Here is a 23,559-nt window from a genome sequence, read left to right as displayed (position 1 = left end):
TGAATCAGCTATATGTATACATGTATCCCCATATAGATGGATTTCTTGTTGCCTTTTTACTTCAAAACTCTTTTGGTTACCTGCCTCAGTAGAGCATCTGACACTCAGTTAAAGACACGGCCAGATGCCTCTTTGTTCAGTCATTCAGTGGTGTGATGAATTTGTTTTTATCCATCCTGGAGCGCCATTGTCTTTAAACACGGGGGCCCACTGACCAACCTATCCCTGCTCCAGAAAACTTGATTCTAGACAGAAAAGTTTGACCGGGAGAGACATGTCTGAGCACGTTAGAATGATGAACACATTTGGAACAGCATGAGGAGACGGGAGTTTCTGTTTCCTCATCTGTAAGATGCAGATAATAATACCACCTGTTCTAGCTTCCTTTATAGGCTTGTGAGGAGCTTTGACATCTACCTGTGAAGGGGCTTTGAAAACATAAGGATGTTCATGAAATTTTAAAGCAACTTTAGTGAGAAAAAAAATCATATATATTTCAGTACTGGAGAGGTCTGGATTCACAATTTAGCCTTACCATCTACTAATTTTGTGATTTCTGCAAAATTATTTCATATGATTGAGCCTCAATTTCTTTTTATATAAAACGGTCATAAAATCATCCATCATGCAAGGTTGTAGTGAGGATTAAAATGTTAATGATGTACGTAAAAATCTGGTGCATAGTGGAGTTTAATAAATGGTAGCCAAGAGCGGCACATTAAGGGACTTGGCTGAGAAATAATCTTACAAAGATGACTTTTCCCTCAGGTAAGCCTGTTACATTGGAGCAAAAAGGAAGAGTGACTTTAAAGCTGGTTAAAAGTGTGAATAAACACCCATCCACTTCAAGAGATTGATATCTTGAAGTTTGTTTTCTAAGTATCTCTGGAAGAAAAATCCCCAAACCTCAAACAAGGTTTTTTTTTTAAATTTAAATATTAGTGAGTACCAGCCACTGGCGGGCTTTGTGATTAGGAGGATTTGCTATGATTATCTGTCTCGTTCACACGCTCTCAACAGAGGTGCCAGAGGGACTTGGTAGTGTCCATGAGAGCCTGGCACTGGTAACGGAGGAGGTTTCCACATTGGTGTCCGTGCACCCAGACACGCCAGGCCCTGGGGAAACAGCAGAATTAGTGATAACGAGGGTCATGTAAGGGGATTAGATTGCTCTGAGGACCCTGGGAATTGATGGTACCCTCATTATCAGAATAACAGAACAGCAAGTCTTATTTACTGGAGACATGAGGGGGCAGCTGTTAGGTTGTTGCTGCTTTACTGTCAGCAATTAAACATTTGCGATACAGAGGGACTTGTCTATTTTAAGAGAAAATAAACGTCCTTGTCCTCCTTTCCCTATCTTTCCAACCTCTAGCTCATATTTTTATTTTGGAAATGCTCTTTGAAGGCCCTCAGCTTTCTCTTTTCAGGCAGGCTAGGCCTTTGGGATGGTATTCTTTTTTTTCTTTTTTTTAATAAATTTATTTGTTTATTTTTGGCTGCGTTGGGTCTTTGTTGCTGTGTGCGGGCTTCCTCTAGTTGCAGTGAGCGGCGGCTACTCTTCATTGCGGTGCACGGGCTTCTCATTGCAGTGGCTTCTCTTGTTGAGGAGCACGGGCTGTAGGCGCGCGGGCTCAGTAGTTGTGGCTCGCGGGCTCTAGAGCGCAGGCTCAGTAGTTGTGGCGCACAGGCTTAGTTGCTCCGCGGCATGTGGGATCTTCCTGGACCAGGGCTTGAACCCATGTCCCCTGCATTGGCAGGTGGATTCTTAACCACTGCACCACCAGGGAAGCCCGGGATGGTATTCTTTTGAAGAAGAGATTGCCCCTTTCTCTCCCTAGAGTGTGCAGAGTTTGTGTGGTGATAACCTTCCTGGTGATCTTCTGAAGTACCGTGAATGTGATTTCACAGACAGCCAAAGGCAGGGTGTCACATGACCCGCTTTTCCACACGGATCTCTTTGACAGGGTGTGTACACTCGAGGCCAGGTGAGGAGGGGCAAGAGCGCCTCACTGATAATATGGCCTTGCAGTGAAAACCTACTAGGAAGAGGGTGGGGTTAAGAGGGAGGAAGTGAGCCAACCAAGGCTGCAGGGAGGCTGCGGGGAGTGGCCAGAAGAGGCCTTCAGCTGAATAATCAGCGGTTCTGAGTGAAGAGCAGAGCCTGTGAGAGGCAATCGGAATGTCTTAGATGGTTTTTGTTTTGGTTTTGCCGGAATAACTTAAGGTTGAATGCATCCCCGAGCCGTGTTTGAGCGTGGCATAGCAGAGGAGTGGATCAGTGGATCCCGCTTCAAGTCCATTTTCACTGATGCCATGATGGACTCTTCTGACTCTGGCCACAGCTGTTGGCTCATTTTGCTAGGGTTTGACCCATGAATGGATCAGTGATCTCCTCTCTGTTTCCAGGCCACAGGCCATCGTCTTCACTTCCAGCCAGTCGATACTTATGGTCTTTGGGGAATACGTGGATGGAAGCTCTAGGTAAAGGGGCTTCATGAACCAGCAGGAGGGACAGGTTGAAGAGCATCACTTTTTAGAATGTAAGGCTACGTGGAAAGAGCATTTGCTAGCAATCAAAAACTGAATTTCGATCCTAGCCATGTCCCTACTCACTATGGGACCTTGTTCAACAAGTAATTTTATCTCTTGGAGACCCAGGGATAATGATACCTACTACAAATCTACTACACCTATTCTAAATCTGCTATAAATCACACCAGAATTTTAAAAGGGTCAAATGAGGTGATGGAGAAGAGAGCACTGAAGACTTCGAAGCTGCCCTGTCCAGTATGGTAGCCACTAGCTGCATGTGGCTTTTTGGATTATTAATTAATTAATTAAGTCAAGCAATTATTTAATTAATTAGAATGAAATAAAATGAAAAATTCAGTTTCTCAGTCACACTAGCCACCTTTTAAGTGCTCAGTAGCCACATGTGGCTAGTGGGTACCATACTGGACAAAAAAGATACAGAACATTTGCGTTATCACAGAAAGTTTTATCGGATGGTGCCTCAAAGCACTATTTAGGATGTAAAGGATGGCATGTTGTAAGGCTGATAAATGCTGTCATAGTTAGGGGTTCTTAGAAAGAAACAACCCACTCAAGTTAGCTGGAGTAAAACGAGATATTTGACTAATTCAAGAAAAATGTATGTGTCCCAAGGGTTGGAAACACAACTAGGCTTCAAGAGGAAATGGAACCAGTTCCTAGAAGACTATCAAGAACAAAAGAAGCTACTCTCTCCCCACTGTCTCTCTTTCTCTTGTCTTCCTCTCCCTGTGGTCACTTGTGCCCTTGTCTCTGTTCCTCTGTCTGTGCATGGCTTCTTTCTTTCTCTCCTCTTCCTCCTTCACTTCTTCCTCCTCTTCTCAACCCGTCCCCCTTTCCTCCCTCCCCTCTCTGCAGACCAGCTTTCTCAACTGTACTACACATGGTCCAAATAGGGCTCAAGCAGACCCAATTTTTTAAAAAATATGTTTAAGTATCATTGATTTACAATGTTGTATTAGTTTCTGGTGTACAGCAAAGTGATTCAGTTATACATATATAATAGTTTGCATTTGTTAATCCCAAACTCCCAATCCCATCCCTCCTCCCCCTTGGCAACCACAAGTCTGCTGTCTATGTCTGTGAGTCTGTTTCTGTTTTGTTAATAAGTTCATTTGTGTCATATTTTAGATTCCACATATAAGTGATATCATATGGTATTTGTCTGACTTACTTCAGTTGGTACAATAAACTCCAGGTCCATCCATGTTGCTGCAAATGGCATTATTTCATTCTTTTTTATGGCTGAGTAGTATTCCATTGTATATATGTGTATATATATATCACATTTTCTTTATCCATTCATCTGTCAATAGACATTTAGGTTGTTTCCATGTCTCCATGTCTTGGCTATTGTAAATAGCGTCAAGTAGACCCAATTTTCATCACTTCTCAGGGATAATGCCTAACAAAGGCTGGATCCTGATTCCAAATTCCCGGGGAACCCCGCTGGGTGTGATAGCCACCCCTGCTCCAATCAGCTGTATCCAGGAGGATGGGGGTAGTGTCCTTATGCTTACTCAATAGGGGCAAGTGGGGGGTGGGGCAGATGCTCTAAAAAGGAGCATATGGGGATGTGTCATTGACTAACATGATCATCCTTAACACCTTGGAGCAGTCCATTGAAATTATGATCACACAGGGAAAAGTTCCCAGAGATTTGATCAAGGCCATGAAGAAAAAGGGTGTGATACTTTTCCTCCTTTGGCTATTTGGTTATATGATTTGATCACCAATCCAGATTCTTAGGGGTTTGGCTTAACGTCCATGTCCTTATACCTGGATGGAAGTGGGCACAGCCAGAAGTGAGATGGAAGTCAGGTCTAAGCCTTTGTCATTTCTTAAATGCAAACGGGACACTAATGAGACCCTTTTCTCTCCTGCCTTTAGGAAGAAACATGAGGTTCCCCTGGAAATCATTCAAGAGGAAGATGGAAGGGGCTGTCTAAAAAGAGATTGAAAGCTGCAGACCGCAAGACTGGGGCCAGAGGGCTGGCAGTGGAAAACCCTGTTGGGTTGTGATCTCTCATTGAAAAGTCCCAGTTGCCTTTTTGCTTCCTGCAGGAGGAAGGAAGCGAAGGAGAAGACCATGTCCATAGCCTTGAAGCAGGTGTTCAACAAGGACAAGACCTTCCGACCGAAGAGGAAATTTGAACCTGGCACGCAGAGGTTCGAACTCCACAAACGGGCTCAGGCATCCCTCAACTCAGGCGTGGACCTGAGGGCAGCTGTGCAGCTGCCCAGCGGGGAGGACCAGAACGACTGGGTGGCGGTGCACGTGGTGGACTTCTTCAATCGGATCAACCTCATCTACGGTACCATCTGTGAGTTCTGCACTGAGCGGACCTGCCCTGTGATGTCAGGGGGCCCCAAATACGAGTATCGGTGGCAGGATGACCTCAAGTACAAGAAGCCGACTGCACTGCCAGCCCCCCAGTACATGAACCTTCTCATGGATTGGATTGAAGTCCAGATCAACAATGAGGACATATTTCCAACGTGTGTGGGTAAGTCCATGACCAGCTTCTTGGTTATTTTGTCACTTCCCACCCAAGCTTGGAAAGTTTGCAGAGGCTTCTTCTGGGACTGCCTTTGAATGCTGGATAGCACCTATATCAATCTTTCCCTAAATTCCATCACTCACATATCAGCAATTTCTTTTTCTGGATCTAAGGACCTTATTGAAAAAAAATCACTTGTAGACCACTTAGAATTATTTTGTAGACCTAAATAGTGGGAAACACTGGCTTGATGAAAAGTTGGATTTGATCTTATTGGCTTCCTTAGGATTAGACTCCAAACCCACCCAGAGCTCCTGGTAAAATTAACTAATTAACTAGTTAATTAACTAGGAGCTAATTAACTAGTTAGTTACATTAATTTTGGTGCAATTATTGGTACTCGTCTCTCAGGGTAAGAAATCCCAGTGTGAGAATCCGTGGATTTGTTTGGGAATCAAGCAAACAGGCAGTTGGCATTTTGAAGAAATAAGATCCTGGCATTCTCTTCTTCCCTCTCCTGATCATAGGTATTAATTTCAGTCTGTACTATTAACTCTGGACCCTTGTATAGCTGCTAGACCAACCCGGACACCTGAAATGCAAATGCTTTTGTTTGCTTTGTGCTCTGAGCCATAAAACTCTTCAAGGGGAGAGACCAGACCTTTCCTATCTCTTATATTTCTTTATGCTGCTGATCATTGAATCTGCATGCCTGGCAGGTTGAATTCAGAATTCAGTTTTTAGGGCCTTAGGTTCAATAAGGATGAGCATTCTCTTCTTTCCACTGTTGTACCTGTGACACCTAGCATGGTGCCCTGGAACCTTTTAGGCACTCAGGAACTATTTGTGGAATGGTTGAAAAAATACTTATGCTGCTGGAAAATATTATTGAAAAGCTCTGAGATAGTTGGGGTATTAAAAAAAAAAAAAAGCGTTTGAAACACATTGCTGAAATCACCTTTAGATGGGGCATGTGTGTCCCCATGTGGCATATGGAAAGTTGAAGTGGGGTGTATGGAAGTAATTACATTTATACCAGAAAAAAAAATGTATATAAATTGATTAGGGCAGTATGTCCATCTTGAAATATTCAGCACACAAACCAATCTGCTCAGAATTCTCGTGTTGCCTTGACTTGTGCAGTTTCCTCACGTCCTTTCTGCTGTCCCTTGTTAGGGCAGGAAGTGGGGTGTATGGCAGCACAACCCCCCTTGGTTGGCTCACCAGCATGGGAGGAAGAAGGCAGGTTTCAGAAACTCCCCTGGCTGTATAATTGGCGCCTTGGAGGAGTAGCAATTTCCTAGGTTCATGTCTTTTTGTACTTTCATTGACTGTCAGAGGCTTCTTTTGGAGCTGGGAGGAATTTGTCTTTTGCAAAAGCATTACAAGCAACTGCCAATGCTCTGTGCAGAACATACGACAGCAGTAAAGGTAAATAAATGTGGGCAAGGATCTCTCCTTGCTGCCCTTCCCCTTCTGTTTCTTTGATGCTTTGAACTCTGGGCACTTCTGTTGTCTCTGGCAGTTGTGGTTGCCACATAGAGTTGCTGACCAGAAATAACATCACAAAGCCTGGTGTGTTACTTAAGAGTGAGGAAGCTTCTGGCCGTCTCCCTGGAAAATAGAACATCATAGGTGATTTTAGACTTTGCTTGGAGGAAATCACTGGATGCCGCCGGATCCCCCAGAGCAATTGACTTTGCTTTCTTTTTCTAGACGGTCTCCTTAGCCATTCAGTGTGCTTGGGGAACGCTCACCTGATCCAAATCCTCTATTTCAGCTCTTCCCAATCTGTGCCGCACAGTACAAAAGTGTTCTGGGAGCTCTTAATAGGTGCACTGTGATATTTTTTTTCATCCATGGAAAAATAAGTTTGGGAAATGCGGAGTGAAATTGATTTCTTTACTGCAGGACTTTAAATATACTAATGTGCATTATACATCTCCAAGAAAAGAATACGTTAGTAAGTAGTGTATCCTAATTTGAACCTGGTACCTTTTTTTTTTTTTTTTTTTTAATGGAACACTATTAGCATCTTTGGGGAAATGTTCATCTCTATAGAGTTGTCAAACTTTTCTTTGTATCAGAATTACTTGGACCTTCTTCTCAAAATGCAAATTCCTTGGTTCTCCCCCTCAACAACTAAATCAGAATCTCTTAGGTGAGGCCTAAGAATCTGTACTTTTAGTAAGCTCCTCCCACTCCTCTTGTTTATTGTAACCACCCAGAATGCTTTTCATCCTCCCCAGGAACAGTTTGTTTCTTACCTCTCTGGTTTTATCCATGTCATTCTCTCCTTTGGAATCCCCTTCTAGTGAATTCTCATGCATCCTTTATACCATCTCAGACTTCCCTGGTGGTTCAGTGGTTAAGACTCCTCTGTGCTTCCAATGCAGGAGGCGCGAGTTCAATCCCTGGTTGGGGAACTAAGATCCCACATGCTGTGTGGCGTGACCAAAACTTTTTTTTAAAAAAAATGAACTTTATACCATCTCCTCTGTGAAGACTGTCATCTTTTAGAATATAAGCCCCTTCAAGTTATAGAATATGTCTTATGCATTTGAATATCCCAGCACTAAGTCCAGTCCTGGTGCCTTATAAGTTGTTGGATGGATGGATGGATGGATGGATGGATAGATGGATGGATGGATGGATGGAAAAATAATCTTTATAAAGTTCCAGCATGTGTATGGTGCTGGTGATCAAAGTGAAGTTAAACAAATGTCTCTGAATCTCTTTATCACCATTCCTGGCTATTTCCCGTACCTTGCCTTCCACAGGGTTTAATTTTGTCTGTTTAACTTTTCCAGGGTTAAAATGTTAGGGGTCAGTAAAAACCACCACCATCCACCATCACCCTGAGGGTCTTCATTAGTATCCTGCTCACCTCTGCTATTTGTCCTCAGACAATACTGTTGCTGTCTTGGCAAGAACTTGTCTTTTAGGAGCCGCTTTCTCTATGAGAATTCATTTCCTTCTCTTCTTCCTCCCCCTGATTCCAGCCTACTTTCCTTCTTTTTGATCTTGGTGCTGCCATGAGTCATTATCATGGAAATGATCAAGATGTCTGTCAGGATAAAGTAAAAGAGGAATTCCCAGCCAACAGCAGACCCTGGGTGGATGAGAAATTTGGGAGTTCTGCTTAACGTTAACGGCTTTGAATCCTGGACATATTTCTGTCTTCTTGCCTGGGAATTGGGAGGGTTTGAAACTTCCCCCCTCCCCACTGTGATCCGAGGAACTAGAACCGGAAAATACAGACAGATGTGAAGGCTTCACCCTTAGTTAGGTATTAAAGGATATAAACAGCTGTTGATCTCTACCATTGAAACATGGAGGAAAGAAAAGCTTTCATCTGTTTCTGGATTCTGGTTTAACTCGGATACCCGGGCTATTTCAGAAGTCGAGCCTTCTCAGTTGGGAGAATACCAAACAGATGTGGCTCCCTCGTGAACCAGAGTCTCCTCCAGTCTCCCTTGATCCTCCCCAGCTTCCTTTGTTAAAAAGCCAACAGATGTTCCTGCAAAAGCTCCCAAGACAGCAGTAACTTCAAGAGAAGCAAGGGCCACCTCCTCTTTGATTGTATCTCTTTAGCCACTTTTAGAGGTAACGTTTGAAAAATAGAAAGCACAGCTACCCACTTTTTAAAATTCCATTGCCTGTCTAATTACAATAATTTTTATGTTCTAGCCCCCAGTTTCCCTGTTTTTCTGTTATATAATAGGACTTAAATCTCAGATCTGACACTCAGAAAAAAAGGAGTGGAAAACTTAGCGCTCCTCCAACTCATGTTTTTTAAAAGTCTTTGAGCAGGAGGAATTTAAAAAATAATGACATGATCTCACCTACCTCTAAGGTTTTAGAATAAATGGGTGTCAGGGAAGGGGAGAGCAAGGAAAGGAAGCAAAGGAAGGGAGAGAAGCCAGGAGGGAACTCACATGTATTGAGTTTGCTAAGTGCCAGGCACTATACTTGCTACTGATAATCTTTCTTAATTCTTATAATAACTGAATGAATTAAATATGCCATTTTACCAGTTAGGAAGCTGACATTTAAACAAGCAAAAGGTTTCCCAAGGTTGTGCAGATAATCAGTCATTTAGAAGTCAGGGTTTGAGCTCAAGGGTGGCCAAAAATCTATGCCCTTGTCACCCACTACCATTTATAGCATGAATCGTTATTCTGCAAATTTCCTTCACATGGTGAAAGACTTCTCAATCATGGTTTTAGGAGGTTGTGTAGGGTGGGAAAAAAATTCAGAAAAGCCGATTTTTGGTATAAATTTTAAAGAAATGATTCTTTTCTTTGTTTCTGTTTGTCCCTATTTTATTATTTTTTTAAAATAAGATTCTTTTTTTTAATAAATTTATTTATTTATTTATTTTTGGCTATATTGGGTCTTTGTTGCTGTGTGCCGGCTTTCTCTAGTTGCGGTGAGCGGGGGCTACTCTTCGTTGCGGTACACACGCTTCTCATTGCAGTGGCTTCTCTTGTTGTGGAGCACGGGCTGTAGGGGCACGGGCTTCAGTAGTTGTGGCACGTGGGCTTCAGTAGTTGTGGCTCACGGGCTCTAGAGTGCAGGCTCCGTAGTTGTGGAGCACGGGCTTAGTTGCTCTGCAGCATGTGGGATCTTCCCGGACCAGGACTTGAACCCGTGTCCCCTGCATTGGCAGGCGGATTCTTAACCACTGCACCACCAGGGAAGCCCTGCCCCTGTTTTAAAAAATCACCCCTGAAATGCCTGAGGAATGTGTCCGTGAGACTACAGCTGAGTTTCATCCTTTCTCAAAATATTGTGGCAGGAAACATAAGGCTATAAAAATGTCCATAGGGATGAGCTTTTCAGACATGGGATGTTGGGGAACTGAGTTTATAATTAGCCTTTAAATTTTAACTTTTTATTTTCTATTGTCTCCCTCCTGGTTTTTTATTTTTATATAAATCTATGTAACACTGGTAAGACAGCATGTATGTCAACAAAATATATTTACAGTGTGGTAGGACTAGCCCTGGGCTTGTAGACAGAGACTAGCTCTGCTATTACAAGATGCTGTGTGACATTGGTAAACACATAACCTCTGAGCTTGCGTTTCTCTGTGTAAAGATTCTGATCTCACAGGACTGTTGTAAAGATTAAATGAGGCAGTGTGAGTAAAAACACCCAGCCCAGAGCCATAAGCCCCTATAATAGGTGCTAAAAAACAAATGTGTGTCAGCTGCCTCTCTCTCTGCATACGTTTCTACTTAACTGTCAACCAGAACTCTTGGAGCCCACTAGATGATTTCTGAACGGTATCCCCATAAAAAAAGCAAGACACATTGTAAGAGAATCAACATGATTTTTAAAAAATCGTTGCTGAATTGCTCTGTGATGGGGGTCATAAATATCTTCCAAGACTTTGCGAAATTTCAGTGTTTCTCTAGGAGCTAGACCAACTCCTGGTGTCAGGGATGAGCACTTAACTCTTTAGACAGAAAGCTACTAGGAAGGATGGTTTTGCTTGGTTTTCAGAAGACTGAGTACTGAATGTGCCCACGTCCAGTGTCAGTCTGGCAAACCTCAGCAGAGACTGGGTGCAGGTTAGCTGGGGAAGAGGGGAGATAGCTTACTAGTCACATCTGGCACAAGCCATTCATTAAAATCAGTGCTGGGTGAGCTGCCCTGGATTTGACCTTTCAGGAGGATGGGGAAAGAGTTCTCAGTGCCCAGGAATGAAGCCTCCAAGATAGCCTTGTGAACTGGCAAGTTTTTCTAAGACTCTGGAAACATGTTTTGCCTTTGGGATCTGATAAACTGTTTGGCTCCCTAAGAGTTTACTCATTGGGAAGGCATCATAATAAAGCTACAATTTTCTGAATACATACTACCCTCCACATTTTACCTGCATCATATCGTTTAATCTGTAAAATAACCCCATAAGGCGGGTATTATGAGGTCCATTTCACAGATGAAAAAGATGAAGTAACTTGCCCAGGGTCACACAGGCAGAGCTAGGATTCAGACCCAAAGTAGCCCAACTCTACAGGCCGTGCTCTCAGCTACTCCAACATCTCATGTCTGTGATGTTCTTAACCCAGAATCAACGTTACCCTTGATTTACCCCTACCTGTTGCATCACATGTTAAATTCTCTTTAGGAAATGTCCTACGATAAACCCAGCATTCACAGGGAAGGATGTGAAAACAGACAGGGCGGTACATCCGATGCAAATTGTACTGGGTCCTTACTGATGGGAACTCTTAAAGTTCTGCTGGCGGTAAGAACTTGCCTTCTCTAGATTCTGATGCTACCCTAGTTTATTCAGTTGTCTGTTCATGGAAACCATGCAGAAACAGCTGAATCCACTCTTCCTCACCCCCGCTGGCTGCCGGCGAATTGATGGGCTTTTGTGGAGGGACACAGTTCCCTACTTCCACCTTGTTAACCCAATACTGCAGTGACTTGGTGGCTGAGTTAATAAGAACGGTGGTAAATAACCACCCCCACTCAACAAATCCCAAGAGATACCTCTGGAAAATGGTGAGGGCCATCATTGTGCTAAGAAGCAGCAGGGAAAAGGAGTGGAGAGGGGAGCCCAGAGGGCCTAGAAACTGCCCTGTAAGTTAAGGCTAATTACCTGCTGTCCCCACCTGCACTGAGGTCTCCATTACTCGTGCTGTGTAATTTTAATGAGCCATATCTCAAATGACGAGTCGTTACATCTCAGCATCAGCTGGGAAGGGAACTGGGCTATATGATACTCAGTGGAAAACAGAGATGAAAAATAAAGGCTGTAATGGGGGTTGGGGGGTATATGCTGCTTTCTCTTGGTTGGTGCTTGTGGACATGGTGCCCTACCTTAGTCAACGAAGGCTGCCTTGTGGAGGTCAGTGCTGCGCGGATAGGCAAGCCAGCTCAGCACCAAGCCTTAGGGGATGTGGAAATGCATCCGGAAATGCAATGGGATGGAGAAAAATGAGTTAACCAGAACTCTTGCCCAGAACAGACATGGAGTTGGAAGGAACAGTTGCATAAAACACTTGAAGTGGGGATGAGATCCCCAAGAGCACGCTGGATTATCACTGACGTGCCAGCTGACTTTTAAAGAGCACAGGTTTTTGTTTATCTGAGTAGGGCATATCAGCAGGGCCCTGACACCAGAGGCCTTCTCTCTCTGCCCTCCCCACCAGTCTCTGCCTCCCCTCTAGATAGAGAAGGTACCCTTAAACAGTGTCATTTTGAAGAGAGGTTGAGTTTTTGTCCTGCCCTAGATCTCCATGTGTAGAGAGTGAGTCTCAAGCTTTTCTTTTAAAAGACCTTTGTAGGTTTCAGGACATGTAGTATCTGTTAAGGCCTCTGCATATAAGAACTTTTTGGTGTTTCATCTTAAAAAAACTCATGCTAAATTCATCTTCTAAATGATAGTTCTATCCATGTTTTCCTTCATGTAATCATGTCTTTCTCTTAAGTCTTCTGGTGAAATGGATGCTGTGGGAAGATGAGCCAGTTTGGGAAAGTGGGGTGTTGGCAAAAAGGAACAAAAGCATTAGTCTCTGTTAGACCTGAGTTTGAATCCCAGTTATCAACTTTTAGTAGAAAATTTTCACTCTCTGGGCCTGTTTCCTCGTCTGTAAAATGCATATAAAAGGATCTACTTCATAGGACTGTTGAGATAATTAAATAACATGCTACATTTAAAATACTTAGCACCGTGTTGAGACATAGACTAGGTATGCTTTCGATGTTATCCCCTCAATATCACATGGTATCAGTGTGATGAATTAGACTTGGCAGGTGAATTAAGGTAAGAAAGGAAAGAAGGTAGGATGAAAATCCATACTTCTTTCAAGTATTTGGCTGTGGAGTCGATCCACATTTCCTTCATCTTCTGCTATATCTTATGGAACCTTTAGAAGAAATAGTAAACATTCATGGGATGTTTAGCTTGGCCTTGACGGCTGGAACCAGGTGGGTCTCCGATGGAACTTGAGAAGATGTTCACATGAATAGCATATGAGGCCTGCACAAAGCCAATCCCACCTTCTTGTTTCTGCTACAGGGTGCAGCACCCAGCATAATAACGCTCTGCATCAAGTAGACACATGGTGAACTAATTACTACTATGTAAGTGTAAATTGATTGACTCATGCTGTATAGTTCATATTACAGAACAGAAAATTCCTGAAAATTGTGAGGCAGTTGAATTTTTGTCATTTGGCTGATATTTTCATTTCTCAGAGAGAATTTTAAAGAAAGCTTGGCAAAGAATCCTTTTAGTTTGTGAATACCTCCTTAGTGATATGTCTAATTGATCTTTAGAGCAGGCCTTTGGAAGTTAAAATGTTTGTCTTCAGGGAGAGACAAACTGGGGTTGTTAGTTCTCTCTCAGGGAAAGGAAACATTCTTCAAATTAAGCAATAGGTTTTCAGTGTTTCTATATCGTCTGGCCCGGGATCCTAGGACTGGGGAGCAGTGATGAGTTAATAAGGGAGAATCTCCAGCTGATAGTCAAGCGTTCATTCTGCTGTCACCCCCGGGATTCTGCCAGCAACAGCTGGCTCCTGCCTGGCTTCTGGGCCAGCTGAAGTGAGGGAGCCCTAATGCGTGGTGTGGCAGTGCAGTGGAACCTCAACGTCTTAGGACCACCAAGAATTACTTGTGGGTGACTTCCTTCAACATTTCTTGGTTGCCTGGCCCAGCCAGGGAATCCTACCATGGCCTCCAGGAACAGAGGGAAGAAAGTTGTTGGACATTGGGAATTTACCTGTTTCAGCCTTCAGATAAACCATTCATATTTCACCATCCCAAAGAGACGGGGCGGGGGTAAGCCTACAGCTGAGGGCATCTGTCTTTCTGTGTCTTTGAAGAGAAATGTGAGCAAATATGTTAATGATATGTACCAAAGTCCCTGTGAGCAGTAAATGTCATAACACATGGATTGTGTTATGATGGCTTTATTTTGTTTTCCAAAAATAGTGTACAGGTAAGGTTTCATCATCAGCCTGGGTTCAAATCTGTTCCTCTCATGGCTTTGGGACCTTGGGAAGCCCTGACCCTCTCTGAGCCTGTCTCCTCATGTGGAAAGTAGGGGTATTCATAATTATACCCACTTTGTAAGTTTATGAGAATTAAGTGTCATAATGCACACAAGGCTCTTAGTGAGTTCCTGGTAGAGAATTACGTGCTGAATACATTTGGGCTTTATTACTTTTCATGGTGATATAAAAAGGGAAGACCACTGATTTATTGCAGTTTGTAATGCTTAATGACATAGGAGAATTTCTCCTGCAGTATTCGCTGTAAATTTCTTTTGCAACTGGAATAAAAATTGAGAAAAGCTATTGATCATGTCATAATTACAGTAGTTATCTTGGAAAAAGAATAATCTTTCACATCCATTAGAATACCAGTTAATAATCAAGACTTGAATACCTCGCTGAAATCAATAGATTCCATATTTTATGTCAGGCAGTAATTCCAAAGTTTAAAGTACAGTAATAATAATAACATTAGCTAACATTTATTACCTATTCTAGGCCCAACAGCATGCGAGGTCCTTTATGTGTATTTTTTTTTTTTGGCCACACTGTGCAGCTTGCGGGATCTTAGTTCCCCGACCAGGGACTGAACCTGGGCCCTGGAAGTGAAAGCACCGATCCCTAACCACTGGACTCTGAGGGAATTCCCTGTGTGTATTTTATTTCTAATCTTCAAAGCAGCCCCAGTCGACATTATCATTTTCCCTATTTTCAAATGAAGAAACTGAGGTAAGTTTCTTTCCGCAAAGTGTGGGGAGAGCTGAAATGTCAAAGTGGGATGGTGAGGTACCAGTGTAATCACAAGAGCTGCAAGCTCCTACTCCCTAGGATTGGACAGACCAAGTGAGGGGAGGGGATGACTAGCACCTGGGAGCTGGGGCTGTGCAGCAGGAGCTGGGAGCACGGCCTGTTCAGCAGAACTGGAACCAAGGAGAAGATGCAGCACCGCTGGAGGCCAAGGCGGACCACGGGAGAAATACCTGGGTGTCTGCTTTCCTCCTCCGGTCTCCTGCCGGGGTAAAGGGGCCTGGGAAACCTACGTAGGGAATGGATCTGAGAGCAAATAAGTGAATGACTGGCATATGGAGAAAACAGATAAATAACAAATAAACGTATGAAATACTTTTAGGTAGTGATGAGTTCTATAAAGACAACGTTGGGAAAGGGAATTGGGATGCTGTAAGATTTAAGTAAGATAGATGTAGAATAGTGGCCTCAAATTTTTTTGGTCTTTGAACTCCTTCATACTCTTAAAAATTATTGAAAATCCTAAAGATCTTTTGTTTTATGTGGGTTATAGCTATCAATTGTTATCATATTAGAAATTAAAACTAGGGAAGTTTAAAAATATTTATTAATTCATTGAAAAAAAATTAATAAATGCACCACATATTAACATAAATAACGTTTTAATGAGAAATAGCTGTTTCCCAAAACAAAAAAAAAAATGAGTAAGAAGAGTGGCATTGTTTTACTTTTTGCAAATCTCATTATTTATTTATTTATTTATAAAATTACTTAATTTGTTTTTTGGCTGCGTTGGGTCTTCGTTGCTGCGTGCGGGCTTTCTCTAGTTGCGGAGAGCGGGGGCTGCTCTTCGTTGCGGTGTGAGAGCTTCTCATCATGGTGGCTTCTCTTGTTGCGGAGCACAGGCTCGAGGCACGTGGGCTTCAGTAGTTGTGGCACGTGGGCTCAGTAGTTGTGGCATACAGGCTTAGTTGCTCCGCGGCATGTGGGATCTTCCCGGACCAGGGCTCGAACCCGTGTCCCCTGCACTGGCAGGTGGATTCTTAACCACTGCGCCACCAGGGAAGTCCCTGCAAATCTCTTTAATGTCTGAGTTCATAGAAAACAATTGGACTCTCTTATCTGCTTCTGCATTTCAATCTATGGTTCAAGTCCAGCTTTGCACAGATATGTAGTTGGGAAGGGGAAGACTTTGTGTACCTGTGAAAGGACCCCCAGGGATGCATACAATCCTTTGAGAATCGCTGTTGTAGATAAAGCAATGAGGAGGCCAGTCCTTTGCACCTAGTAGGCATTTGATGATTTTGGTTGAATGGACACAAATTAAGGTTGCATTGAGGGTTTCACAGTGCCCCTTGTAATAAACGGTATCATTGGTGACATTGTGATAGTATAAGACAGTTAGACAAGAAGGTTCTTAGGGCACAATGATCAGTAGGACACATGCTTTGTGGCATTTACCCAGCAGTACTGATGGCTTTTCACCTTAGTGTTCAGAGTCATGCAGGCGCCCTGTCACGGACTTTGTAGGACCACCAAAAGAAAGATGGTAATTAGTCTCTGAAAAAAACGCACCCTCTGATTTCCTTAACGCTGTGTTCACACTAACCTGATGAGCTAGTTCAGACTAGACTAGACTTAACTGGTGGTCCTCGATGAGTACATAGGAAGTATTTTAAAATTTGAGTGGAATTGCTGTGATATAATTATTGTGCTATACAATACAAGGTGGTAGACCACCACCAGTTACCTTGCAAATTTTATGCAGCACTATTTAAGTTAAGGAGAGCTTTCTATCTGGGTGAGAGAGGTTATGAGTTTCTTTTCACCATCACCTGACACATATTCTTATAGAGTGCTGACATTAGCCAAGATCTAAGTAATAATGTAAGGTAGCTGTTATGAAAAAGAAAGAAAATGGATGATTTAGACAGTAGTTGTTCTTTTGGATTATCTGTGATCCTGCTCTTTCCATCAGCATGAATAATTGAATTCAGCATTAACTGAACTCCACGACAAGGGACACTGATGGAGGTGACCACCCGTCAGCTTTAGACGGACATGGCCACATTGCTTCAACCCCCAATGGACAGATATAATTACCCTCTGTGGACAGACTAGTTTTTGAATGCGGTTTATACAACATCTTAGGCCAAATGAAATGTGTTTTTATTGCTGATTGTCAGAGGCAAATCTCATACCTGCCTTTCTGAGCAAATTATATCGTATCTTGCTTTGATATTACGCAGTTGATGTAATAATGATGTCTACCATTTACTGAGTATCTATAATATGTTAGGTGCATTACAACCACTTTAGAAAGGTGTTTTTTTTATCTCTTTTCCAAATGAGGAAACTGAGTCTCAGAGAGGCCCAGGTCACATAGCTTATAAAGACTTGTAGCAAGTCTTTCTGACTCCACTGTGTTTTTTCCCTACACCAGGGACCTCTGAGATATCACATTCTAGGCATGTGCATGCATGTCTTTGCATAAACACAAAGACAGAAATATATTCAAAGACTGAGTGAGAGAGGAGAAAAACGAAAGGATAAATTGGAAGAAGGAAAAAGTTTGACTTCTGTATGACACCAAGGCATGAGACTTTTGCAGAAGAAATCCTGCCTGGATGAAATAAGATATTTCAAGTCATGGCTTTGTTCCTTTCTCATTGTGCCTTAAATATGTGGATTTGACTCATGGTCTGCTGAAACTAGGGAGACTGCCACTGGGACAAATGCTCCCATTAATAAGGTGAGACAGGGACTCCCCTGGTGGCGCAGTGGTTAAGAATCCGCCTGCCAATGCAGGGGACATGGGTTTGAGCCCTGGTCCGGGAAGATCCCACATGTCCCGGAGTAACTAAGCCCATGCGTCACAACTACTGAGCCTGCGCTCTAGAGCCCGCGAGCCACAGCTACTGAGCCTGCGTGCCACAACTACTGAAGCCCACACACCTAGAGCCTGTGCTCCGCAACAAGAGAAGCCACCACAATGAGAAGCCCATGCACCGCAACGAAGAGTAGCCCCTACTCGCCACAATTAGAGAAAGCCCATGCGTAGCCAAAAAAAAAAAGAAATAAGGTGAGACAGATAAGGTGGTTCAATAATTTTCATGTGTGTAGTGAGGACTGATTTTGTGTGTGTGTGTGTGTGTGTGTGTGTGTGTGTCCAAGGTGAAAATCTCACTGGTTAGGAAGAAAAGAAGGAAAAAATAAAAGAATATGAGGGTATGCCTGCTAGCTACCTATAATGCCCTATGGTTCCACATTGAGGAAATGAGCAGAGCAATATAATTGTCTTCAACTTTTACCTTTCAGTCCAGTGTGCAGTCCCTCTGACCCTTTTTGCTGCCTTCCCTTTCCACTCCTTGGTCTGTTAACCCTATTTCTCTCCTGTAACACCACGAGACCTAGGTCATAAGGTTGCTGTGAGGACTTAATAATACATGGGGCTCGGTATGTCGAAAACGTTTGATAAATATCAGCTAACATGATTACTAACAATATTGTCAATACTGTATTTCTGCATAGTAGTTACTATGTTTTTCTCCCATATGAGAAGCTGCACATACCAGTAAGTGATTGAGGCTCCCAGAAATTAGGACCCTGGAGGCCCCGAGCCCTCGACAGGCAGGGTCAGAGGCAGGTTTCTGGACTTGCTGCAGGGGTGGACTTTTCAGCCATGGTTTCTCTGCCATCCCTCAGACAGTTGACACTTTGGGGCCCATGAAATTTTTTTAGCTGTAAAACATGTTGACTCTTAAAATAGTCATGGAATCTGGCTGCCCTTATCAGTCTGAGATGACTCACAGGGTTGATTGGGTTCAATGTTGTTTCAGGTGCCACAGGTGTACATTTCACCTCTTCCCCGCCGTGTTCCCCAGCAGCTGGCCTTTGAGGAAGGGCCATGGGGCACTGTCGGCTCACGAGAAATGCGGCCAAATGTGGGGCTCAAGTTTTTCAGATAAAACAGTGTCACCTTTTCCAGGACAGTTTGAAAAAGGGATGTTATCAAAGTGAACCTTTTTAATGACCCAATAAATAGATCCATAAGGATGAGTTTCTCTTTTTTTCTTTTAATTTTTTTTTGTTGTTGTTTTTTACTTTATTTTTGGCTGTGTTGGGTCTTCGTTGCTGTGCATGGGCTTTCTCTAGTTGCGGCAAGTGGGGGCCACTCTTCATCGCGGTGCGTGGGCCTCTCACTATCGCGGCCTCTCTTGTTGCGGAGCACAGGCTCCAGACGCGCAGGCTCAGTAGTTGTAGCTCACGGGCCCAGTTGCTCCGCGGCATGTGGGATCCTCCCACACCAGGGCTCGAACCCGTGTCCCCTGCATTGGCAGGCAGATTCTCAACCACTGCGCCACCAGGGAAGCCCAGGATGAGTTTCTTGAAAAAGCTACGTTTCAGAACTAAGTTCGGGGTTATAATTCAATAACTATTTATTAAGCATCTGCCTATTCCAAGTACTGTATTAAGGGGTGGGATACAAAGACTGGTCTGCCTGGTTCTTGTGCCTGCCCCCTGGGGGCTCCTCCACACCCCTCAGCGTGCTCTGTTCCCACAGCTGGAGCATTTAACCCCGTCCACAGGCTCGGACCCACCAGAGGCTCTGACCTTCTTCACAGGTTTTAGTGGCAAGATGGACTCTCCCAGTATTATTTATTGGGCCAACCCCATACCCCAAATCCCAAGACTGGGAAGTGGATTCTTGCCTAGGGCTCTACCTGGTGTCCCAATCTTTGTAAACTGGTGTCCCCCCTTGTCGCCCAGTTGTGCCATATTAGAGTCTTACTTCTGGTGTCCAGAGCAGGAACAGGGTCCCCGCTGTTTGATCCTAGCGCCTTCCATGCAGACCATTTGCCAGCCCCTAACTCCTCTCAGTCCCCCTCGTGCCCCAGCACCCTGCCATCCGCCAGGGCTCCCTGGGGTGCCTCCTCCTGAGTTTGCCTCAAGCACCTGCCTCGTCTCCGTGGGTCTGTCAGTGGTCCTCAACCTCCTGCCACTGAAGAGGGCCTCCCCCCAGCAACTCAGCAGCAGAAGTTCTGCAGCTGCAACCTCCGGCTGGGAGGCTTTTAGCAGAGGGAGCAAGTGAGGGCTCCCAGACTCCAGCAGGAACAGGGCTTTGAATCACATTCCCTTCTAGCCGCTAATGCCCTGAACTTACTGCTTAGGTGTTTTCTAAGGTGAATGCTCTGCTCCTTTGCCCAAGCTGAAGCGGCGTCAAAAGGCCGAGGGGCTAAGAGTTGGTGCAGCGCCTTCCTTAAAAGAATTTTCAGTGCTCTTGGCTATGTATACGGTTACTGCTAACTGCTGTCTATGGATGTGGCTTCTAAAAGGTAAACTGACTTGCATCACAATGTCTTGATGGTGTTGCAACTAAATAAGAAAAGGAGAATGCATCTGGCATATCTTTCATCTTATCAAGAGGCCCCGATTCATCTGGTCCAGCAGGCCATCTCCTTAATTTAAGAAATAGCCTTGTGACTTCTGTTCTTCCATAGCTTCTAGATGTGTTTTTATTTCCAGGAGGATTTAGCAGTCATTATCCCACGCTTTAAGAAGGCTCCAGACTAAAAATACCTCAATACATTTTTTTTTAATGACATAAGAAAACAGAAGTCTTCTTTTTTCCTTGGAAAGAAGCAGTTTCAAATATAAGACTGGCAGCTGTGTCCCTAAGGATGACTCTCACTTCTATTGCATAGATCACTGCTCATAAATAATGAGTGTGACAAATGTCAGATGCATCGGTGAATTTCAGAAGGAAGGCTCTGGTGACAATGTTATGTACTTTGTAGCAGTTGAAGGGAGATGTTTATCAGAAATGAGCCTACTGGTTTTTTTTTTTTCTTTTTAAGTGTCCATCAAACGGATCATATTCATCAATGATCAGTAAATAAATAGATCTCATGTTAATAAATAAACAGACTTGATAAGAGTTATGGCCCCTTAACTGGCTAATGTCCAGTAAAATGAGAGACTTGTCCCCTTGCTGGAGATGAGGACTTGAAACTCACCAAAAAGGACTAAAGTCAACATATACCTTTTTAATTATGTAATAACCCCAAATGAAGTCAGATTTTTGAACAGCAAAACAATTTTATTTTTTCCTATAGTGGTCTTTGGTCTTCTAAGAGGTCTTAATGCCAAGAGGGCCAAAACTATTTAGCCTATTTTTCACATAGCAGAGGGTCATTTTCTTAAAAACCATAAATCAGATCATGTTTATTGTCTGCTTTAAAAACCCCGATATCTCCCCACTGAAACCACAAAAAAAATCCTAAATCGTTGCCTTGCCCTGCTGCCTGCTTTGTGAGCAGGCTTCTGGCCACCTCCTCTTGCACCATTTACCCTGCCCACTGGACTCCAGCCATCCTAGCTTTTCTTAACATTATTTTCATTCTGAAATAATTTGTCTTGTTCATTTATTCATTTATGTTGGTGAACAGGAATAAGAGAACCAATAATTCCTTACTAAAAATCAAATGATACGATGAAAACCATCATGATAAATCTGAAATATTACCTTTTTTTGTGGACATGATTGCTTGAATGAACTCGTCTAATTCAACATGTATTTGTTTACTGTGTGCCCAGTAGTATCTTCAGTAAGCCAATCAGACAGTTGGCTAATGTTTACTGAATATTCACACAGACAATGTGCTAGTGTGCTAAACACTGGAATGTAGCGGCCAGCAAAACAAGCATGACCTTCTCCTCGAGGAACTAAAAATCGCATAGTGGAGGGGAATATTACAAAGGATGGAAGCTCCCTGAGTGCAGGAATCTCTCCCATTCGATGCTGCAACCCCAGTGCCTACCACAGTGCCTGGCACAAGCAGGGACTCTGTGTAAGTTGATGAATGAACGAGTGAAATTAATCATTACCAGCGTGAAAGTTTGGCAGAGGGAAATGCAGTGTGCCAAATATACAAAATACAAAGGCATACAAATGCTCTCGAACACACATACAACATCTCTAACAGGGGGAGCTGTTAGAGGGAGGGGGCATTTAAGATGGAACTGGAAGGGTGAGTGTGACTCAGCAAGGTGGAAAGGGCAGGGTAGGGAGGTGGTGTGGGCAGAAGGAGAGAGCAACATGTGCAAAGGCCCTGAGGTGAGAAAAGCCTGACATCTCTGAAGAACTGAAAGAAGGGAAATGTGAGGGCTGCCCAGTGAGTGAGGCAGGAGTGACACGTGATGAGTTCACATAGGTAGTGGGGCCTTGGAGACCATGCAAGAAATCATGGAGGTCCTGAGAAGAACTCTGGACTTCATTTTACTGCTGTAGGAAGCCTCTGAGGTCAGCTGAGTGACGTGGTAAGACTCAAAATTTCAAAGTAGTGAACGAGGGAGGGGCAGAATGGATGTAGAGAAACTGGCCCAGAGCTCATTGCAGTGGTCCAGATAAGAGATGGTGAGAGCTTAAACGCAAGTGTGAGGTTATGTGGATTTGAGAGGTTTAGGAGGGAGAATAGGTGATGGAAGATATGGAGGCAAAGCAGGGAACAGGAGCAATAGAGGGTAACTCCTAGGTTTCTGGCTTGAACAACTAAGTAGAGCCATTTTCTGAGTTGAGAATGTTGGATGAGGAGTTTTGAGGGGCTGGGAAGTTTGGCTGAGTTGATTCTGAGGTGCCTCTGAGACATCCAAGTACGAATATGGACCGGGCAAGTTGGATGTACAGGTCTGGAACTTAGGAAAGAGGTGAAGCAGGTAAAGGGCACTGAAGCTGTAGGTGTGGCTGAGATCACTTAGGGTGGGAGTCTAAAGTCTAAAGAGCAAAGGTCTAGGACAGTGCCCTGAGGGACATCACACTCAGTGGTGGGGCATGTTGATAAAGGAGTGTGGGGAGAAGTCAGCGTTAGGAGGGAAATCCGGAGAGAGTGGTGTCACAGGAGCAGAGGGAAGAGAGTGCTGCAGAGAGTAGGGTGTTGAAAGGCTAAGTGAGTTGAGCACAGAAAAGACAAGCACTTCGTAGATCAACGTAGTGAGAGGCGCAGGCCACAGTCCAGGGGAGTCAGAAACACTAGTAAGGCAGCATTGTTCTCCCACAGACATTCTGATCTACGTCCGGGGCCCACGGAGCCCAGCCAGCTCCCATGATTCCTAGTTCCCAAAGCAGAGAAGGTCGGTGTCGACAAAAATTTAATCAGTCGATCTAAGAAAGAAATAGAAAATTGTATTGGAGCCCAATTGGGGATTATAACCCAGGAACAGCTTCTCAGAAAGCCCCCAGAACTGTTCTGCCTGTTACAGGTCAAAGCACAGTTAGCTATATAGGTTTTTGAGACAGAGGTCTGTGCATTAAATGACACAGATAGTTTGCACAATCCAGATCTATGTATACAAAGCGAGTAGTGAGTCTTGGGTCATTGTGGCTCCTTACTAGATTATGAAAGGTTACCTCCTAAGGAGTTATCTTGGTGGTGCTAGGAGAATGTTGTTCTTTATGGCTTAGCAGGTATTTCTGCCAGTGGGGAGGTCTGATCGATGCATAATGCAGATACACATGGCACAGTAGAGGGGAGAGAGGAGGCCAAAAGGCAGAGAAAAATTTTTATGTTTACATTTTCCTTGACTTGCCTTAGAATAGCAATTTTTATTTCATCATCCGTCTACAGAAGGAGAAGGAGCAAGCAGACGGGAAGCTACCATGCGTCTTCAGAGAGGGTGGATCAATCCTATGGGCCTTGGGCTTCCCTGGTGGCGCGGTGGTTAAGAATCCGCCTGCCAATGCA

General features: G+C 43.7%; 1 protein-coding gene across 4 annotated transcripts in view; it reads left to right on the top strand.

The window, feature by feature from the left end:
- The window catches only part of MOB3B (MOB kinase activator 3B), a 234,881-nt gene that overhangs the window by 74,383 nt on the left and 136,939 nt on the right, over positions 1-23,559 (top strand). For all 4 annotated transcript variants that reach the window (XM_061200482.1, XM_061200483.1, XM_061200480.1 and 1 more), the window contains exon 2: positions 4,444-5,060. In XM_061200482.1, the coding sequence (XP_061056465.1) occupies positions 4,643-5,060 (418 nt within the window). In that variant the 5' untranslated portion in view covers positions 4,444-4,642. The remainder of the gene's footprint in view (positions 1-4,443; positions 5,061-23,559) is intronic.

The sequence above is a fragment of the Eubalaena glacialis genome, chromosome 9, assembly GCF_028564815.1.
Source record: "Eubalaena glacialis isolate mEubGla1 chromosome 9, mEubGla1.1.hap2.+ XY, whole genome shotgun sequence".
NCBI classification, from domain to species: Eukaryota; Metazoa; Chordata; class Mammalia; order Artiodactyla; family Balaenidae; genus Eubalaena; species Eubalaena glacialis.
Note: the sequence above shows the minus strand (reverse complement) of the source record. Positions and strands in the feature narration are given on the sequence as shown.